At 40.9% G+C, this 20,426-nt stretch overlaps 1 protein-coding gene across 7 annotated transcripts in view; it reads right to left on the reverse strand.

Annotated features, from left to right (window-relative positions):
- Ros1 (Ros1 proto-oncogene) overlaps positions 1-20,426 on the reverse strand; it is a 150,536-nt gene that overhangs the window by 87,538 nt on the left and 42,572 nt on the right. For all 7 annotated transcript variants that reach the window (XM_017313858.1, XM_017313855.1, XM_011243147.2 and 4 more), the window contains 4 exons: positions 13,348-13,560; positions 12,365-12,475; positions 10,847-11,025; positions 9,740-9,931 (listed from right to left, as the gene is read on the reverse strand). In XM_017313858.1, the coding sequence (XP_017169347.1) occupies positions 9,740-9,931; positions 10,847-11,025; positions 12,365-12,475; positions 13,348-13,560 (695 nt within the window). The remainder of the gene's footprint in view (positions 1-9,739; positions 9,932-10,846; positions 11,026-12,364; positions 12,476-13,347; positions 13,561-20,426) is intronic.

The raw sequence follows: 20,426 nt of genomic DNA on the forward strand, positions 1-20,426 counted from the left end.
TTTTAATTTCTTGTGTGTAGTACGTGTATATGTGCACAAGTGTGTGTGTTGGCCAGATGTCAATGTTGGATGCCTTCTTCAGTCACTCTCTACCTTTCTTTTTTTTTTTTTTTTTTTTTTTTTTTTAGTATAGAATAGAGTTTATTCAGGGCATGGAGGCGGGGCGGGGGGTGGTTAAGAGGGTAGTAGAGGCAGAAGGCAGAGAGAGGGAGAGAGTAGAGAAGTAGAGGCTGGACAAGACCATGTGGGTAGAGGGGGGAAGGGAATGGGGAGAGACAGGGAGCAAGAGTGAAAGAGGCAATAGAGAGAGAGGCAAGAGTAAGAGCTCTACCTTAATTTTTAAAATAGGGTCTCTCACTACACCTGTAGCTCATCCTCTGGCTGGCCAGCAAGTCCAGGATCCACTTGTCTGTGCCTTCCCCTAGTGCTAAGGGTACAGCCACATGCCTCTGTGCCTGGCTTTGCCTGTGGTGCTGAGGTGAAGCTCAACTTCAGATCTTTGTCTATTTATAATAAAACACACTAGAGATTTCTAAACTAAGAAACAACCCCCCCCCTCCCGTTTTAACAAGGGATCCTGTAAGTCTTTGCCCAAATGCAACAAAGTATCAAAAAATGATAACTAAATCCCAGATGTTGGGCCAGTCTCATTCCTGTGTGTCTCTCCAAGTTTCCATGTCTAAATAAAGCTAGACTGTGTCCCATATGTCTCTGTAACAATTATCACATCTAGAAAAAGCTGATATAAACTAATATGCAAGTCTAATGCTCTAAGTTAAATTTGTCAAATATGAAAAAAAAAAGTTACAGGATCTCCTTCTTTGAATTATATAATTGTGTCTTTCTACAGATAATTAGGTGACTGTTTTCCTATATCTGCTGATTGGAAGCAGCTTGTGTCTGTGATCAGTCCACAAGTGGCATGAAGGAAAGTCAGGGAGCTATATAGAGGGATTTGCCCAGTGAAAAACAGTATCAGTTCAAAATTCACAGAAGCAAGCTGAGGAGATGGCACCATTGGTGAACTACATGCTGTACATGACCTGAGTTCAGATCCTTTGCCTCCGTGCCTCCATGCCTCCATGCTAGGGTGAGTCAGTGCTTATCTACAATGGCAGTGCTAGGGAACCAGAGACAGGTAGAGCACTGGAGTTTATTACCCAGGCAGCCCGGCTGAACTAATGACCTCAAGGCTCCGTGAGGAAATTTTGTCTCTAAAGATAAAGTGAAAAGAACCAGATTATAAGACGCTGTTGCTGAAGATAACACATATCTTGGCTGTATGCACAGGAAAACCAAGCTGGAACTAAGCTGGAAGCTTTCTCCCTCAAGGCTAGCTTTCAGAGTCCAGGAAGGTTTTTGCAAGCTATTTAGAGAAAAAGTCATTAACAGCCTTACCTCATTTGAACCCTAGCAACTATAAGAACAACTTGCTGAGCAATGTGTGTCCACTTGTGCAATAGTAACACTATTACTAAAGGACAGGGGGTAACCAACTTGATGACTGGATTTGAGGCTCACTCCACAGGAGCAATCCATGCCCTGTACTGGGGACCTCATTAAAACCTATGTCAGGGCAATCATTAGAACCTAGAGGAAGAAATAAATACTGTTGTTTAGCATAATTGACATAGCATCAAGTTGCCTTCTAAATATCTATGTTTATATCTATAAATAAAAGAAACTTTCAGCCTTAACCACAGAAGTCTCTTTCCTGTTAACAATTGAAGTAGAAAATATATAATAAAAAAAGGGGGGAAAGTATACTTTTAAACAGTTAATAAAACAACAACAACAACTGAAGTAGAATTTCTGGTTTCCTTGGAAACTCAGTTGTTCCATGTGATATTTTTTTGAAAGCTGTCTTGTGAGAGGATGTTTTGCTGAAGAAGACATGTTAGAGGGCATGTTTTGCTGGAGCAAACACTTGGGAGGGATCATAATGTCTAGAAAGAATATAAATATAACCCCACAGACAGTGAGAGGATGCCTTGCAATCAATGCTTCCCTGGTCTTTATTTATTTCCAATTGGCCTGTGGTATTCTTACTCTTGCAGCTTCCAATGACTCATGCAAATTTGGTGGATGGAGCCTGGCAGTTTCTGCTAGATCAAGTGCTGCTGCTGATTTGTGTTTGGTGTTTGACTGGACTACCCAAAGTACAACTTCTTTTTTTTTTTTTTTTTTCCTACATCAGATTTTTATTTTTTATTTTTTTTTCCATTTTTTATTAGGTATTTAACTCATTTACATTTCCAATGCTATACCAAAAGTCCCCCATATCCACCCACCCCCACTCCCCTGCCCACCCACTCCCCCTTTTTGGCCCTGGTATTCCCCTGTACTGGGGCATATAAAGTTTGCAAGTCCAATGGGCCTCTCTTTCCAGTGATGGCCGACTAGGCCATCTTTTGATATATATGCAGCTAGAGTCAAGAGCTCCGGGGTACTGGTTAGCTCATAATGTTGTTCCACCTATAGGGTTGCAGATCCCTTTAGCTCCTTGGCTACTTTCTCTAGCTCCTCCATTGGGAGCCCTATGATCCATCCATTAGCTGACTGTGAGCATCCACTTCTGTGTTTGCTGGGCCCCGGCATAGTCTCACAAGAGACAGCTACATCTGCGTCCTTTCAATAAAATCTTGCTAGTGTATGCAATGGTGTCAGCGTTTGGATGCTGATTATGGGGTGGATCCCTGGATATGGCAGTCTCTACATGGTCCATCCTTTCATCTCAGCTCCAAACATTGTCTCTGTAACTCCTTCCATGGGTGTTTTGTTCTCAAATCTAAGGAGGGGCATAGTGTCCACACTTCAGTCTTCATTCTTCTTGAGTTTCATGTGTTTAGCAAATTATATCTTATATCTTGGGTATCCTAGGTTTGGGGCTAATATCCACTTATCAGTGAATACATATTGTGTGAGTTTCTTTGTGAATGTGTTACCTCACTCAGGATGATGCCCTCCAGGTCCATCCATTTGGCTAGGAATTTCATAAATTCATTCTTTTTAATAGCTGAGTAGTACTCCATTGTGTAGATGTACCACATTTTCTGTATCCATTCCTCTGTTGAGGGGCATCTAGGTTCTTTCCAGCTTCTGGCTATTATAAATAAGGCTGCTATGAACATAGTGGAGCATGTGTCCTTCTTACCTGTTGGGGCATCTTCTGGATATATGCCCAGGAGAGGTATTGCTGGATCCTCCGGTAGTACTATGTCCAGTTTTCTGAGGAACCGCCAGACTGATTTCCAGAGTGGTTGTACAAGCCTGCACTCCCACCAACAATGGAGGAGTGTTCCTCTTTCTCCACATCCTCGCCAGCATCTGCTGTCACCTGAATTTTTGATCTTAGCCATTCTGACTGGTGTGAGGTGGAATCTCAGGGTTGTTTTGATTTGCATTTCCCTGATGATTAAGGATGTTGAACATTTTTTCAAGTGCTTCTCTGCCATTCGGTATTCCTCAGGTGAGAATTCTTTGTTCAGTTCTGAGCCCCATTTTTTAATGGAGTTATTTGATTTTCTGAAGTCCACCTTCTTGAGTTCTTTATATATGTTGGATATTAGTCCCCTATCTGATTTAGGATAGGTAAAGATCCTTTCCCAATCTGTTGGTGGTCTTTTTGTCTTATTGACGGTGTCTTTTGCCTTGCAGAAACTTTGGAGTTTCATTAGGTCCCATTTGTCGATTCTCGATCTTACAGCACAAGCCATTGCTGTTCTGTTCAGGAATTTTTCCCCTGTGCCCATATCTTCAAGGCTTTTCCCCACTTTCTCCTCTATAAGTTTCAGTGTCTCTGGTTTTATGTGAAGTTCCTTGATCCACTTAGATTTGACCTTAGTACAAGGAGATAAGTATGGATCGATTCGCATTCTTCTACACGATAACAAACAGTTGTGCCAGCACCAATTGTTGAAAATGCTGTCTTTCTTCCACTGGATGGTTTTAGCTCCCTTGTCGAAGATCAAGTGACCATAGGTGTGTGGGTTCATTTCTGGATCTTCAATTCTATTCCATTGGTCTACTTGTCTGTCTCTATACCAGTACCATGCAGTTTTTATCACAATTGCTCTGTAGTAAAGCTTTAGGTCTGGCATGGTGATTCCGCCAGAAGTTCTTTTATCCTTGAGAAGACTTTTTGCTATCCTAGGTTTTTTGTTATTCCAGACAAATTTGCAAATTGCTCCTTCCAATTCGTTGAAGAATTGAGTTGGAATTTTGATGGGGATTGCATTGAATCTGTAGATTGCTTTTGGCAAGATAGCCATTTTTACAATGTTGATCCTGCCAATCCATGAGCATGGGAGATCTTTCCATCTTCTGAGATCTTCTTTAATTTCTTTCTTCAGAGATTTGAAGTTTTTATCATACAGATCTTTCACCTCCTTAGTTAGAGTCACGCCAAGATATTTTATATTATTTGTGACTATTGAGAAGGGTGTTGTTTCCCTAATTTCTTTCTCAGCCTGTTTATTCTTTGTATAGAGAAAGGCCATTGACTTGTTTGAGTTTATTTTATATCCAGCTACTTCACCGAAGCTGTTTATCAGGTTAAGGAGTTCTCTGGTAGAATTTTTAGGGTCACTTATATATACTATCATATCATCTGCAAAAAGTGATATTTTGACTTCCTCTTTTCCAATTTGTATCCCCTTGATCTCCTTTTGTTGTCGAATTGCTCTGGCTAATACTTCAAGTACTATGTTGAAAAGGTAGGGAGAAAGTGGGCAGCCTTGTCTAGTCCCTGATTTTAGTGGGATTGCTTCCAGCTTCTCTCCATTTACTTTGATGTTGGCTACTGGTTTGCTGTAGATTGCTTTTATCATGTTTAGGTATGGGCCTTGAATTCCTGATCTTTCCAAGACTTTTATCATGAATGGGTGTTGGATCTTGTCAAATGCTTTTTCTGCATCTAACGAGATGATCATGTGGTTTTTGTCTTTGAGTTTGTTTATATAGTGGATTACATTGATGGATTTTCGTATATTAAACCATCCCTGCATCCCTGGAATAAAACCTACTTGGTCAGGATGGATGATTGCTTTAATGTGTTCTTGGATTCGGTTAGCGAGAATTTTATTGAGGATTTTTGCATCGATATTCATAAGAGAAATTGGTCTGAAGTTCTCTATCTTTGTTGGATCTTTCTGTGGTTTAGGTATCAGAGTAATAGTGGCTTCATAAAATGAGTTGGGTAGAGTACCTTCTACTTCTATTTTGTGAAATAGTTTGTGCAGAATTGGAATTAGATCTTCTTTGAAGGTCTGATAGAACTCTGCACTAAACCCGTCTGGTCCTGGGCTTTTTTTGGTTGGGAGACTATTAATAACTGCTTCTATTTCTTTAGGTGATATGGGACTGTTTAGATGGTCAACTTGATCCTGATTCAACTTTGGTACCTGGTATCTGTCCAGAAATTTGTCCATTTCGTCCAGGTTTTCCAGTTTTGTTGAGTATAGCCTTTTGTAGAAGGATCTGATGGTGTTTTGGATTTCTTCAGGATCTGTTGTTATGTCTCCCTTTTCAGTTCTGATTTTGTCAATTAGAATGCTTTCCCTGTGCCCTCTAGTGAGTCTGGCTAAGGGTTTGTCTATCTTGTTGATTTTCTCAAAGAACCAACTCCTCGTTTGGTTAATTCTTTGAATAGTTCTTCTTGTTTCCACTTGGTTGATTTCACCCCTGAGTTTGATTATTTCCTGCCGTCTACTCCTCTTGGGTGAATTTGCTTCCTTTTTTTCTAGGGCTTTTAGATGTGTTGTGAAGCTGCTAGTATGTGCTGTCTCCCGTTTCTTCTTGGAGGCACTCAGCGCTATGAGTTTCCCTCTTAGAAATGCTTTCATTGTGTCCCATAGGTTTGGGTACGTTGTGGCTTCATTTTCATTAAACTCTAAAAAGTCTTTAATTTCTTTCTTTATTCCTTCCTTGACCAAGGTATCATTGAGAAGAGTGTTATTCAGTTTCCACGTGAATGTTGGCTTTCCATTATTTATGTTGTTATTGAAGATCAGTCTTAGGCCATGGTGGTCTGATAGGATACATGGGACAATTTCAATATTTTTGTATCTATTGAGGCCTGTTTTGTGACCAATTATATGGTCAATTTTGGAGAAGGTCCCATGAGGTGCTGAGAAGAAGGTATATCCTTTTGTTTTAGGATAAAATGTTCTGTAGATATCTGTTAAGTCCATTTGTTTCATCACTTCTGTTAGTTTCACTGTGTCCCTGTTTAGTTTCTGTTTCCACGATCTGTCCTTTGAAGAAAGTGGTGTGTTGAAGTCTCCCACTATTATTGTGTGAGGTGCAATGTATGCTTTGAGCTTTACTAAAGTGTCTCTAATGAATGTGGCTGCCCTTGCATTTGGTGCGTAGATATTCAGAATTGAGAGTTCCTCTTGGAGGATTTTACCTTTGATGAGTATGAAGTGTCCCTCCTTGTCTTTTTTGATAACTTTGGGTTGGAAGTCGATTTTATCCGATATTAAAATGGCTACTCCAGCTTGTTTCTTCAGTCCATTTGCTTGGAAAATTGTTTTCCAGCCTTTCACTCTGAGGTAGTGTCTGTCTTTTTCCCTGAGATGGGTTTCCTGTAAGCAGCAGAATGTTGGGTCCTGTTTGTGTAGCCAGTCTGTTAGTCTATGTCTTTTTATTGGGGAATTGAGTCCATTGATATTAAGAGATATTAAGGAAAAGTAATTGTTGCTCCCTTTTATTTTTGTTGTTAGAGTTGGCATTCTGTTCTTGTGGCTGTCTTCTTTTTGGTTTGTTGAATGATTAGTTTCTTGGTTGTTCTAGGGCGTGATTTCCGTCCTTGTATTGCTTCTTTTCTGTTATTATCCTTTGAAGGGCTGGATTCGTGGAAAGATATTGTGTGAACTTGGTTTTGTCGTGGAATACTTTGGTTTCTCCATCTATGGTAATTGAGAGTTTGGCCGGGTATAGTAGCCTGGGCTGGCATTTGTGTTCTCTTAGTGTCTGTATAACATCTGTCCAGGCTCTTCTGGCTTTCATAGTCTCTGGTGAAAAGTCTGGTGTAATTCTGATAGGCCTTCCTTTATATGTTACTTGACCTTTCTCCCTTACTGCTTTTAATATTCTATCTTTATTTAGTGCATTTGTTGTTCTGATTATTATGTGTCGGGAGGAATTTCTTTTCTGGTCCAGTCTATTTGGAGTTCTGTATGCTTCTTGTATGATCATGGGCATCTCTTTTTTTATGTTTGGGAAGTTTTCTTCTATTATTTTGTTGAAGATATTAGCTGGCCCTTTAAGTTGAAAATCTTCATTCTCATCAATTCCTATTATCCGTAGGTTTGGTCTTCTCATTGTGTCCTGGATTACCTGGATGTTTTGAGTTAGGATCCTTTTGCATTTTGTATTTTCTTTGACTGTTGTGTCGATGTTCTCTATGGAATCTTCTGCACCTGAGATTCTCTCTTCCATTTCTTGTATTCTGTTGCTGATGCTCGCATCTATGGTTCCAGATCTCTTTCCTAGGGTTTCTATCTCCAGCGTTGCCTCGCTTTGGGTTTTCTTTATTGTGTCTACTTCCCCTTTTAGTTCTAGTATGGTTTTGTTCATTTCCATCACCTGTTTGGCTGTGTTTTCCTGCTTTTCTTTAAGAGCCTGTAACTCTTTAGCAGTGCTCTCCTGTAAATCTTTAAGTGACTTATGAAAGTCCTTCTTGATGTCCTCTATCATCATCATGAGAAATGTTTTTAAATCTGGGTCTAGATTTTCGGTTGTGTTGGAGTGCCCAGGACTAGGTGGGGTGGGAGTGCTGCGTTCTGATGATGGTGAGTGGTCTTGATTTCTGTTAGTAGGATTCTTACGTTTGCCTTTCGCCATCTGGTAATCTCTGAAGCTAGCTGTTTTAGTTGTCACTGTTAAGAGCTTGTTCTTCAGGTGACTCTGTTAGCCTCTATGAGCAGACCTGGAGGGTAGCACTCTCCTTAGTTTCAGTGGGCAGAGTATTCTCTGCAGGCAAGCTCTCTTCTTGCAAGGCAGGTACCCAGATATCTGGTGTTCGAACCAGACTCCTGGCAGAAGTTGTGTTCCACTCACTAGAGGTCTTAGGATCACGTGTGGAATCTTGTGTGGGCCCTTGCGGGTGTCAGGCGACTCAGCTGGCAAGGTAGCCGGGGCTCGAGTGGAGTGGAAGGGGTTTGTGCCCCAGTCAAGCCCGGATAGCCTGCTTCCCTATGTACCGCAGTCTCAAGTTCCATGCGATTGGATTGGGGTAGGCGCTGTGTTCCACTCACCAGAGGTCTTAGGGTCCCGTGGGGAGTCCCGTGTGGGCCCTTGCGGGTGTTGGGCAAGACTCTGCTGGCAAGGTAGCCCGGGGCTCGAGTCTCGAGTCGAGCGGAAGGGACTTGTGCCCCAGATCAGGCCCGGGTAGCCTGCTTCCCTATGTACCGCAGTCTCAAGTTCCGCGCGATTGGATTGGGGCAGGCACTGTGGTCCACTCACCAGAGGTCTTAGGGTCCCGTGGGGAGTCCCGTGTGGACCCTTGTGGGTGTTGGGCAAGACTCTGCTGGCAAGGTAGCCCGGGGCTCGAGTCTCGAGTCGAGCGGAAGGGACTTGTGCCCCAGATCAGGCCCGGGTAGCCTGCTTCCCTATGTACCGCAGTCTCAAGTTCCGCGCGATTGGATTGGGGCAGGCACTGTGATCCACTCACCAGAGGTCTTAGGGTCCCGTGGGGAGTCCCGTGTGGACCCTTGCGGGTGTTGGGCAAGACTCTGCTGGCAAGGTAGCCCGGGGCTCGAGTCTCGAGTCCCAAAGTACAACTTCTAAGCAATTCCACAACCCCCTTTTCCTACTAACCTTCTTTCTCTGCTACCTCTTGTTGGTGGGCTAAAAGGTAGATTTAAAAATGCTAATTAAAGTAGGTTTTGAAAATTCTAAGCCTACAAACAATGGCAAATGTAGAGACTCATGGCTGCCCAAGGAGTTAAAAATAAGTTAGAGATGATTGCTCAGAGTCCTTTACAAGACATGTATTCAATGTCCCCTAAGGCTCAGTAGCATTTCAGAATGCAGGTAGAAAGAATTCAAAAGCTTGAAGATAGAACCAAGAGCTATCAAATGATGTCTTCTGGGTGAGATATAGCTATTGGACTCATGAACAACTAAGGATACCTTCATTCAGTCCACACAAGAATGTGCCCTTCAACAGGCACATATGGAGGAGGAACTCAGGGGTCCCTAACCCTCACTGTTGAACTATTGGCTTCTATAGATTTGGGAAGAGAAAGAACATTGCCTTTAGTTGTGGAGCCACTCGTGACCCCACTTGGCTTCAATACATAGCTCCAATCCAATGATCACACCAATGGTCCTGGTTAAAGTAAATCAGTCACTGAACAAACCCAGAAGCCATGAACCGAAGAAAGTGACTGGTAGAAATGAGTGGGGATTGACAGGGATGTGAGAGAAATACATAAAGGAGGAATCAGAGTGCATTGCATGCATGTATTAACATTAAAACGCTGCCCGCTGTGAACCCACTCAGGACAAGGCAAACTACAAAAATCTCTGTTTTATATCTGAATTGAATAATTAATCAGTTCTGACCCCCCATATAAGGTGTAGGGAAATACTAGTCATACTGTGATCTTATTCTAACGGTGATCTTATTCTAATTCTATCTCAACTAAAGTAAGTGGTGGCAGCACTGTCACAACTATAGAATGACCACTTAGTGTCATGAAATAATTGCATCCTATTTTTATTTTGTCACCTTTTTTCCAGAGAGCCAGGGCTGAGCCTGTAGTACAAGAGAACTTTCTCCATTGAGTCTGGTGCTTTCAACTGAGTAGAGTGTTGTCCAATAGAGATAGCCACCAACTGAATCCACAGCCATGTCATTCACCAACAGCTTCACATGAGTCACAATGTCCGTGTGTCCCGTCAACACAGACTGCCTTTGGATCTAGAATACATGACAATATTGCCAGATAATTCTTTTGAAATGGCATCATCACTTCTGAATGGTGAAATCCAGTCAATCATTAGTAAGTTCTCTCCCTCATTCATATGCTCATTTACTCATTCAACCACAGATAGTCATCAGCGTTCTGTGGTGCTGGCTAAGACTTTGGAAATGATGGCAGACATGGCAAAATATCTCCATAGAACTTGTTTATTTTCATGCCTAAGAGAAGTAAGTTGAGTTAAAACATTCAGTTTTCATAATTATATATCCAGTCAGAATATCTATGAACACCTTCTTATTTTTTTCAGAGTCTCTCTAGGTAGCACCATGGCTGACCTAGATCTCATACCAGACTGGCCTGAAATCAGAGATCCATCTGGCTTTGGGATGGCATCTGTGTGTGATTAAAGTAATGTACTACATGAAAGTGACAATTTTGGTATTTGATTGGGGCTGGGACTGGAGCTCAATGGAAGAGCATTGTCCAGCACGCACTAAGCTCTTTACCACCATGAACCACCAGGAGGAGGAGGAGGAGAAGGAAAAGAAGAAGAAGAAGAAGAAGAAGAAGAAGAAGAAGAAGAGGAGGAGGAGGAGGAGGAGGAGGAGGAGGAGGAGGAGGAGGAGGAGGAGGAGGAGGAGGAGGAGGAGGGAGAGAGAGAGAATTTACTTAGACTGAGAGGAATATACATGTCTTTATAGATGATAAGCCTTCTCCTTGCTCCTCTTTACTACATATTTTCCTGATTTTAATTCTTATAATTATTGAGTACTATTACATTCAAGGCACTGTACTTTTTTAATCTTAAAGTACTAGTTCCCAGGCCTGGAGAAATGGCTCGATGGCATGCAAGTCACTGAAATGGGCAGGCATTTACTTTAGAGCACCCAAGATGCCAGGCTCTGACTTACCACATATGTCTTCCCAGCCCAGTAGAGAAAGTGACCCAGCCATTCAAAGGCCAAAGCCCCAGCTCCTACAATGCTGGGTATGTGATAATTCTCTGAGATATCCATCCCATTCAGAGGCCGCACATAAACGTTGCCTTTTGTGTCACTGTAGTAGAGGCTGTTGTTGTACCAATCCATATCTCAAAGCAAAGACAAACAAATCGCACTTATCTCCATGTGTGAAATAGAAGTGGAATGAGTCAATCACCCTGATGCTTGTAAACTCTAGTATTGGCATAACTATTGGTGAGAACTTAGGGGTTTGTCAAGAATATTTCAGTAAGGGCTGGTTGTGGTGGTGCAGTCAGGCCTTGGGAGGCAGAGGCAGTTATATGGCTGCATATTTGAGACCAGCCTATTCTATATAGCATGTCCCAAGTCAACCAGGGCTTCATGGTGAGAACCTGTCTCACACACACTAAAAAGAATATTTCAGTAAAATAAGCCCCAAATCTCAACCCCTGGAACCCAGAAGAGGAACAAAACCACACAGATCATCTGTCTGATGTTGTCTGAGGTACTTTGTGATCTAATATGACTCCCAAAACAGTGATGGGAAGTTAGCATTTTCTTAGATCCCATGAGACTGTCTGCTCTGTCTGAAGCCTTAAAGATCAAAGAGAAGGAACCAAGTTTGCAAACACCTCCAGGTCACACTCTTTCCACTAGCTTCACGCTGACCTCCTTAGTCCAGCTCACTGTTGGGTGGAAATGCTGTTGTCAGCTTAAGGAAGAAGTCAAAATATAAAATAAGAAGGTAACTATAGAAGAGATCATCTTCAAGCAAGATTATTGTCTCACCACTTTAGAAAGAACACTTCTAACAATAGTGCCCTGTTGTAACCTCAGAGTCCTCCTCGTCAGCAGTTTTTCCCAATACACTGTTTAAAATGTTATGCAGCAATCTTCCTGTTTCTAGTCTGTAAATCATTTAAGAAAAAATGTCTTAGCAGAACAAAACAGATGGCTCTTAAGGGACAATATTGATACATTGAAACTCATGAGCACCTATCAAAGCCCTTCTGAAGCCAACACAATAAATAACATCCCTACCTAAGAGCTGTCACTTTTTTTTTAGATATATTTATTTCATTTATATGAGTACACTGTAGCTAGCTGTCTCCAGATACACCAGAAGAGGGCACCAGATCCCATTACAGATGGTTGTGAACCACCATGTGATTGCTCACCCTAACCCTAACCCTAACCCTAACCCTAACCCTAACCCTAACCCTAACCCTAACCCTAACCCAGGACCTCAGTGCCCTAAACTGATGAGCCACCTCTCCAGCCCCCACACCCCCACACCCCACCCCACTCCACCCCATACACACACAGCTGCCACTTTCTTAACAATAGTTCTGGCAAAATCCTTGAGTCATCGTTGCCCAGGTAGCCAGAACTCAGTTATTTCTTTGCTGAGTCACCTGACAAGGAACCAGAGTAGGACCTTACACCTGGGTAAGGGAGGGTGTCTACCTGACACGTTTCCTACATCAGAGGACAGGAATTCTCCTGGACCAAAACTACAGAGTGGTTTGCTCCAGAGCCCATCTTCTTTCACAGCCATGATGAATGGTGGTTCAGTAGCTATATGGTAAAATAAAAAGAAATTAACAACAACAACAACAAATCACATAAAGCATACTGTTTTTTTTAAAGGCAGGGTTTTTCTCTGTGGCACCAGGCTGGCATCAAATTCATAGAGATCTGCTTGCCTCTGCTTCCCATGTGCTGTGATTAAAACTGTGTGCCAACACTCCCAACTATAGCATACTTTTTTTAAGCATAAAATGTCAACAGTTTGGGAAAAGATTACAAAATAACACAAGCGATTACATTTGTTTAGTAGAATCATCTATCCTGTTACATTTTATTCTTATTTTTACATAAATATTTGAAATGTAGTATAAAGAGGAATACACACTTATGCTACCTCTATAAGAGTGATTCATAGTGGCATACCAGAGACCTGTGGTCACTTCACTATCATCACAGCCACCCTCCCTACCCACCATGACTTTTTTCTACTATTTTGTTTAGAGAATCCAGAAGCAATTATGATGAGTGTGTGTGTGTGTGTGTGTGTGTGTGTGTGTGTGTGTGTGTGTGTGTGTGTGTAAAAACCATTTCTTCCAGCTGAGATAGTGAAATTTGGTGTTATTCATAGACCCTTCAACTTCTACAAGACATAATAGATGACTAAACTAAGAAAAAATCAGTGAAGAAGTAAATAAGATTTCTTCAGATCTGTCTTGAAGTATATGAGATATTAGATAAGAAAGACAAATATTCACAGTGGTTTATTTGATTCCCGCTCTCAGACTGAAGATTCACCCTCAAGAGATCAACACTGTTCATTCTTATCTCTTGGTAACATTTGAAGCAAGAAACTGTAAGAGACACTCAGGCCAAACCCTTTACTGTTCAGATCACTTTCTAGACCCATACCCTCTTCTTACCTGGTACCAAGGTGGTACCCACTGATGGTGCTGACCAGGGGCCTGGGCCTTTAGGAGAACTTGCTCTCACAGAGACAGTGTACTTTGTAGAACTCTGCAGTTCGGGTACATTAAGCATGGTCCCGCTTATGTTCGAGAAAACTTGAGTGATTTCAAGGATGTCCTGGGAATAAACTTTGACTTCATAAGTCCAGTTCTGCCAGGCGGAAGGACCTAAAGAGTTAAATAATGTCATTGTCCAGAACAGCACCATAAGGACAGACCAAGGAAGTCTCAAAACTGGCCAGTTACCTATCTCAAATGCAGAGCAATTAGAAGTCATGCTTGTTGTACTAACTGGGTCAGTGTGATAGTAAAGGTGATGGCCATGCCAGTTCCTCCCAGGCCACTCACTTAGCTTTATGGAAGCAGACAGTATTTCCAGCAAGTAAGGCTGTGAGAGTGTAAAACTTTTAAAAACAGTTTTGAGTTTGGATTTCACCATGTAGCCCAGGCTTGCTGTGAATTTATAAACCTTCCTGCATCAACCTCTCAAGGACTAAGATTATAAATGTGTGTCACCAACCCCAGCCAAGAGTGTCACCCTACATATTGGAGGGATTCTCAATAACACTACCAGGTATAACCAGGACCTTAATTTAAAATAATAATCATAATAATAATAATAATAATAATAATAATAATAATAAACAACTCTAACATGATTACAAGAGGTGAAATCAACTTGGGGGGGGGGGGTGGATACAACCTGCCAATTCATTCTCAATGTGTGTGTGAAAAATCAGGAGGAGGAGAAGGAAGAGGTACCCTCATGTATCCCAAGCTAGCCTCGAGCTTCCTACATAGCTGAGGATGACCTTGAACTTCTAACATTCCTAGTTCTACCTCCTCAATTACATACAGGTGTATCACCACATCCAGGTTATGCATTGCTGGGAATTGAACTCAGGGCTTGGTACATGGTAGGCAAGCACCCTGAACTACATCTCCAGCCCTCATTCTCAGCTATTTTTGGAGGTATGTAGCAGATAGGCACATTCAGTTTATCATAAAGTAAAAAATAGTCAAAGTTTACTAAATATTACTGCCTGATGGATCAGAGGCTGGCAAAAGGTAGTTCTCAGGGCAAAGGTGTTCACTGCCTATTTCAGTCAGGAAAGTTATGCTCAAACACAGCTTTGGCTATCCATTTATGGCTGGTCTATAGTTGCTGGTCCACAGCAACACGAAGTTTAGCAGTGATGACAGAAACCAATACACAAATAGCACCAGGTGTAAGATCGAGAATTCACAAATGGGACCTAATGAAACTCCAAAGTTTCTGCAAGGCAAAAGACACCGTCAATAAGACAAAAAGACCACCAACAGATTGGGAAAGGATCTTTACCTATCATAAATCAGATAGGGGACTAATATCCAACATATATAAAGAACTCAAGAAGGTGGACTTCAGAAAATCAAATAACCCCATTAAAAAATGGGGCTCAGAACTGAACAAAGAATTCTCACCTGAGGAATACCGAATGGCAGAGAAGCACCTGAAAAAATGTTCAACATCCTTAATCATCAGGGAAATGCAAATCAAAACAACCCTGAGATTCCACCTCACACCATTCAGAATGGCTAAGATCAAAAATTCAGGTGACAGCAGATGCTGGCGAGGATGTGGAGAAAGAGGAACACTCCTCCATTGTTGGTGGGATTGCAGGCTTGTACAACCACTCTGGAAATCAGTCTGGCGGTTCCTCAGAAAATTGGACATAGTACTACCACAGGATCCAGCAATACCTCTCCTGGGCATATATCCAGAAGATGCCCCAACTGGTAAGAAGGACACATGCTCCACTATGTTCATAGCAGCCTTATTTATAATAGCCAGAAGCTGGAAAGAACCCAGATGCCCCTCAACAGAGGAATGGATACAGAAAATGTGGTACATCTACACAATGGAGTACTACTCAGCTATTAAAAAGAATGAATTTATGAAATTCCTAGCCAAATGGATGGACCTGGAGGGCATCATCCTGAGTGAGGTAACACATTCACAAAGGAACTCACACAATATGTACTCACTGATAAGTGGATATTAGCCCCAAACCTAGGATACCCAAGATATAAGATACAATTTGCTAAACACATGAAACTCAAGAAGAATGAAGACTGAAGTGTGGACACTATGCCCCTCCTTAGAATTGGGAACAAAACACCCATGGAAGGAGTTACAGAGACAAAGTTTGGAGCTGAGATGAAAGGATGGACCATGTAGAGACTGCCATATCCAGGGATCCACCCCATAATCAGCATCCAAACGATGACACCATTACATATACTAGCAAGATTTTATCGAAAGGACCCAGATGTAGCTGTCTCTTGTGAGACTATGCCGGGGCCTAGCAAACACAGAAGTGGATGCTCACAGTCAGCTAATGGATGGATCACAGGGCTCCCAATGGAGGAGCTAGAGAAAGTACCCAAGGAGCTAAAGGGATCTGCAACCCTATAGGTGGAACAACATTATGAACTAACCAGTACCCTGGAGCTCTTGACTCTAGCTGCATATGTATCAAAAGATGGCCTAGTCGGCCATCACTGGAAAGAGAGGCCCATTGGACACGCAAACTTTATATGTCCCAGTACAGGGGAACGCCAGGGCCAAAAAGGGGGAGTGGGTGGGTAGGGGAGTGGGGGTGGGTGGGTATGGGGGACTTTTGGTATAGCACTGGAAATGTAAATGAGCTAAATACCTAATAAAAAATGGAAAAAAAATAAAATTAAATTAAATTAAAAAAAAGAAAATGCCATCAAAAGGAGGAAAACTATACTCTATAAAAAGCAAAAAAGTAATCTTTCAACAAACCCAAAAGAAGATAACCACACAAACATAAAGATAACATCAATAATTACAGGGAGCAACAATCACTATTGATTAATATCTCTTAATATCAATGGACTTAATTCCACAATAAAAAAATAAAAACTAAAACTGGATACGTAAACAGGACCCAGCATTTTGCTGTATACAGGAAATGCACCTCAGTATTAAAGACAAACACTACCTCAGAGTAAAGGGCTGGAAAAAAAATTTCCAAGCAAATGACCCCAAGAAACAAGTGGGAGTAGCCATTGTAATACAGAATAAAAGACTTTCAACCGAAAGTCATCAAAAAAGATAAGGAAAGACACTTCATATTCATCAAAGGAAAAATTTACCAAGGAGAACTCTCAATTCTGAACTTCTATGCTCCAAATGCAAGGGCAACCACATTCATAAAAGAAACTTTATTAAAGCTAAAACCACACATTGCACCTCACACAATAATTGTGGGGGACTTCAACACCCCACTCTCATCAATAGACAGATCAGGGAAACACAAACTAAACAGAGACAGAGTGAAACTAACAGAAGTTTTGGGCCAAATGGATTTAAAAGATATCTATAGAACATTTCATCCTAAATCAAAAGAATATACCTTCTTTTTAGCACCTCATGGTACATCCTCCAAAACTGACCATATAATTGGTCACAAATCAGACCTCAACAGATACCAGAAGATTGAAATAACCCTGTGCCTCCTATCAGATCACTACAGATTAAGGCTGGTTTTCAATAGTAACAAAAACAACAGAAAGCACACACACACATGGAAAATGAACAGCCCTCTACTCAATGATAACTTGGTCAAGGAAGAAATTAAGAAAGAAATTAAAGACTTTTTATAATTTAATAAAAATGAAGATACAACATACCCAAACTTATGGGACACAATGAAAGCAGTACTAAGAGGAAAAGTCATAGTTCTGAGTGCCTCCAAAAAAGAAACTGGACAGAGCACACACTAGCAGCTTGACAGCACAACTGAAAGCTCTATAACAAAAGAAGCAAATTCACCCAAGAGAAGTAGATGGTAGGAAATAATCAAACTTAGGGCTGAAATCAACTAAGTAGAAAGAAAAAGAACTATACAAAGAATCAACAAAACCGGGAGCTGGTTCTTTAAGAAAATCAAAAACATAGATAAACTCTTAGCCAGACTAACCAGAGGGCACAGAGACATTACGAAAATTGACAAAATCAGAAATGAAAAGGGAGATATAACAACAGAAACCAAGGAAATTCGAAAAAATCACCAGTTCCTACTACAAAAGCCTATACTCAACAAAACTGGAAAATCTGGATGAAATGGACAATTTTCTAGACAGATACCAGGTACGAAAGTTAAATCAGGATCAGATAAATGATCCCATATTCCCTAAAGAAATAGAAGCAGTCATTAATAGTCTCCCATCAAAAAAAAAAAAAAAAACAAAAAACAAAAACAAAAACAAAAAGGCCAGGACCAGATGAGTTTAGTGCAAAGTTCTATCAGACCTTCTAAGAAGACCTAATTCCAATACCATTCAAACTATTCCACAAAATAGAAACAGAAGGAACTCTAGCCAACTCATTCTATTAAGCCACAATTACTCTGATACCTAAACCACACAAAGACCCAACAAAGAAAGAGAACTTCAGACCAATTTCCCTTATGACTATCGATGCAAAAATACTCAATAAAATTCTTGCTAACCAAATCCAAGAACACACCAAAACTATCATCCATCATGATCAAGTAGACTTCACCACAGGGATGCAGGGATAGTTCAATATATGGAAATCAATTAACATAATTCACTATATAAACAAACTCAAACAAAAAACCCATATGATCATATCATTAGATGCTGAGAAAGCATTTGACAAAATCCAACACCCCTTCATGATAAAAATCTTGGAAAGAACAGGAATTCTAGTCCCATACCTAAACATAGTAAAATCAATATACAGCAAACCAGTAGCCAACATCAAACTAAATGGAGAGAAACTTGAAGCAATCCCACTAAAATCAGGGATTAGACAAGGCTGCCCACTCTCTCCCTACCTATTCAATATAGTACTTAAAGTCCTAGCCAGAGCAATTAGACAACAAAAGGAGATCAAAAGGATACCAATTGGAAAGGAAGAAGTCAAAATATCACTATTTGCAGATGATATAATATGATAAAGACCCCAAAAATTCCACCAGAGAACTCCTAAACCTAATAAACAACTTCAGTGAAGTAGCTGGATATAAAATTAACTCAAACAAATCAGTGGCCTTTCTCTTCTCAAAGGACAAACAGGCTGGGAAAGATATTAGGGAAACAACACCTTTCACAATCGTCACAAATAATATAAAATACCTTGGTGTGACTCTAATTAAGCAAATGAAAGATCTATATTACAAGAACTTCAAGTCTCTGAAGAAAGAAATCAAAGATCTCAGAAGATGGAAAGATCTCCCATGCTCATGGATTGGCAGGATTAATATTTTTTTAAATGGCCATCTTGCCAAAAGCAATCTACAGATTCAATGCAACCTTTATCAACATTCCAACTCAATTCTTCATAGAGTTAGAAAGAGAAATTTGCAAATTCATCTGGAATAACAAAAACCTAGGATAGAGAAAACTATTCTCAACAATAAAAAGAAATCGAACTTCTGGTGAAATCACCATGCCTGACCTCATGCTGTACTACAGAGAAATTGTGATTTAAAAAAATATTGCATGGTATTGGTACAGTGACAGGCAGATAGACCAATGGAATAGAATTGAAGACCCAGAAATGAACCCACACACCTATGGTCACTTGAAGGAGCTAAAACCATCCAGTAGAAAAAGAGACAGCATTTTCAAAAAATAGTGCTGGTTCAACAGGCAGTTAGCGTGTAGAAGAATGCAAATTGGCCCATTCTTATCTCCTTGTACAAAGTTCAAGTCTCAGTGGGTCAAAGAACTCCACATAAAACCAGAGACACCGAAACTAATAGAAGAGAAAGTGGGGAAGAACCTCGATGACATGGGTACAGTGGAAAATTTCCTGAACAGAACACCAATAACTTATGCTCTAAGATCAAGAACTGACAAATGGGACCTCATAAAATTGCAAAGTTACTGTAAGGCAAAGGACACTGTCAATAGGACAAAACGGCAACCAACAGATTGGGAAAAGATCTTTACCAACCCTACATCCAATATATACAAAGAACTCAAGAAGTTAGACTCCAGAGAATCAAATAACCCTATTAAAAATGGGATACAGAGCTAAACAAAGAATTCACAACTAAGGAATACCAAATGGCTGAGAAGCACCTAAAGAAATGTTCACCATCCTTAGTCATCAGATCAAAACAACCCTGAGATTCCACCTAACACCAGTCAGAATGGCTAAGATCAAAAACTCAGGTAACAGCAGATGCTGGTGAGGATGTGGAGAAAGAGGAACACTCCTCCAATGCTGGTGGGACTACAAACTGGTACAACCACTCTGGAAATCAGTCTGGCAGTTCCTCAGAATATTGGACATAGTACTACCTAAGGACCCAGTTATACCACTCCTGGGCTCCCAGAAGATGCTCCAATATGTAATAAGGACACATGCTCCACTATGTTCATAACAGCCTTATTTATAATAGCCAGAAGCTGGAAAGAACCCATATGTTTTTTAACAGAGGAATGGATACAGAAAATATGTTACATTTACACAATAAAGTACTACTCAGCTATTAAAAACAATGAATTTATGAAATTCTTAGGCAAATAGATGGAACTAGAAAATACCATCCTGAGTGATGTAACCCAATCACAAAAGAACACACATGGTATGCATTCCCTGGTAAGTGGATATTAGCCCGGATGCTCAAAACACCCAAGACACAATCCACAGACTGAATGAAGCTCAAGAAGACGGAAGACCAAAGTGTGGATACTCCGGTCTTTCTTAGAAGGGGGAACACAATACCCATGGGAAGAATTCAGAGACAAAGTGTGAAGCAGAGACTGAAGGAAAGGCCATCCAGAGACACCCTCACCTACGGATCCATCCCATATATGTCACCAAACCTAGACACTTTTGTGGATGCCAGCAAGTGCCTGCTGACAGGAGCCTGATATAGCTGTCTCTACCAGTGCCTGACAAATACAGAGGTGGATGCTTTCAGCTAACCATTGGACTGAGCACAGGGTCCTCATTGGAGGAACTAGAGAAAGGACCCAAGGAG

This window comes from Mus musculus, chromosome 10 (genome assembly GCF_000001635.26).
Source record: "Mus musculus strain C57BL/6J chromosome 10, GRCm38.p6 C57BL/6J".
NCBI classification, from domain to species: domain Eukaryota; kingdom Metazoa; phylum Chordata; class Mammalia; order Rodentia; family Muridae; genus Mus; species Mus musculus.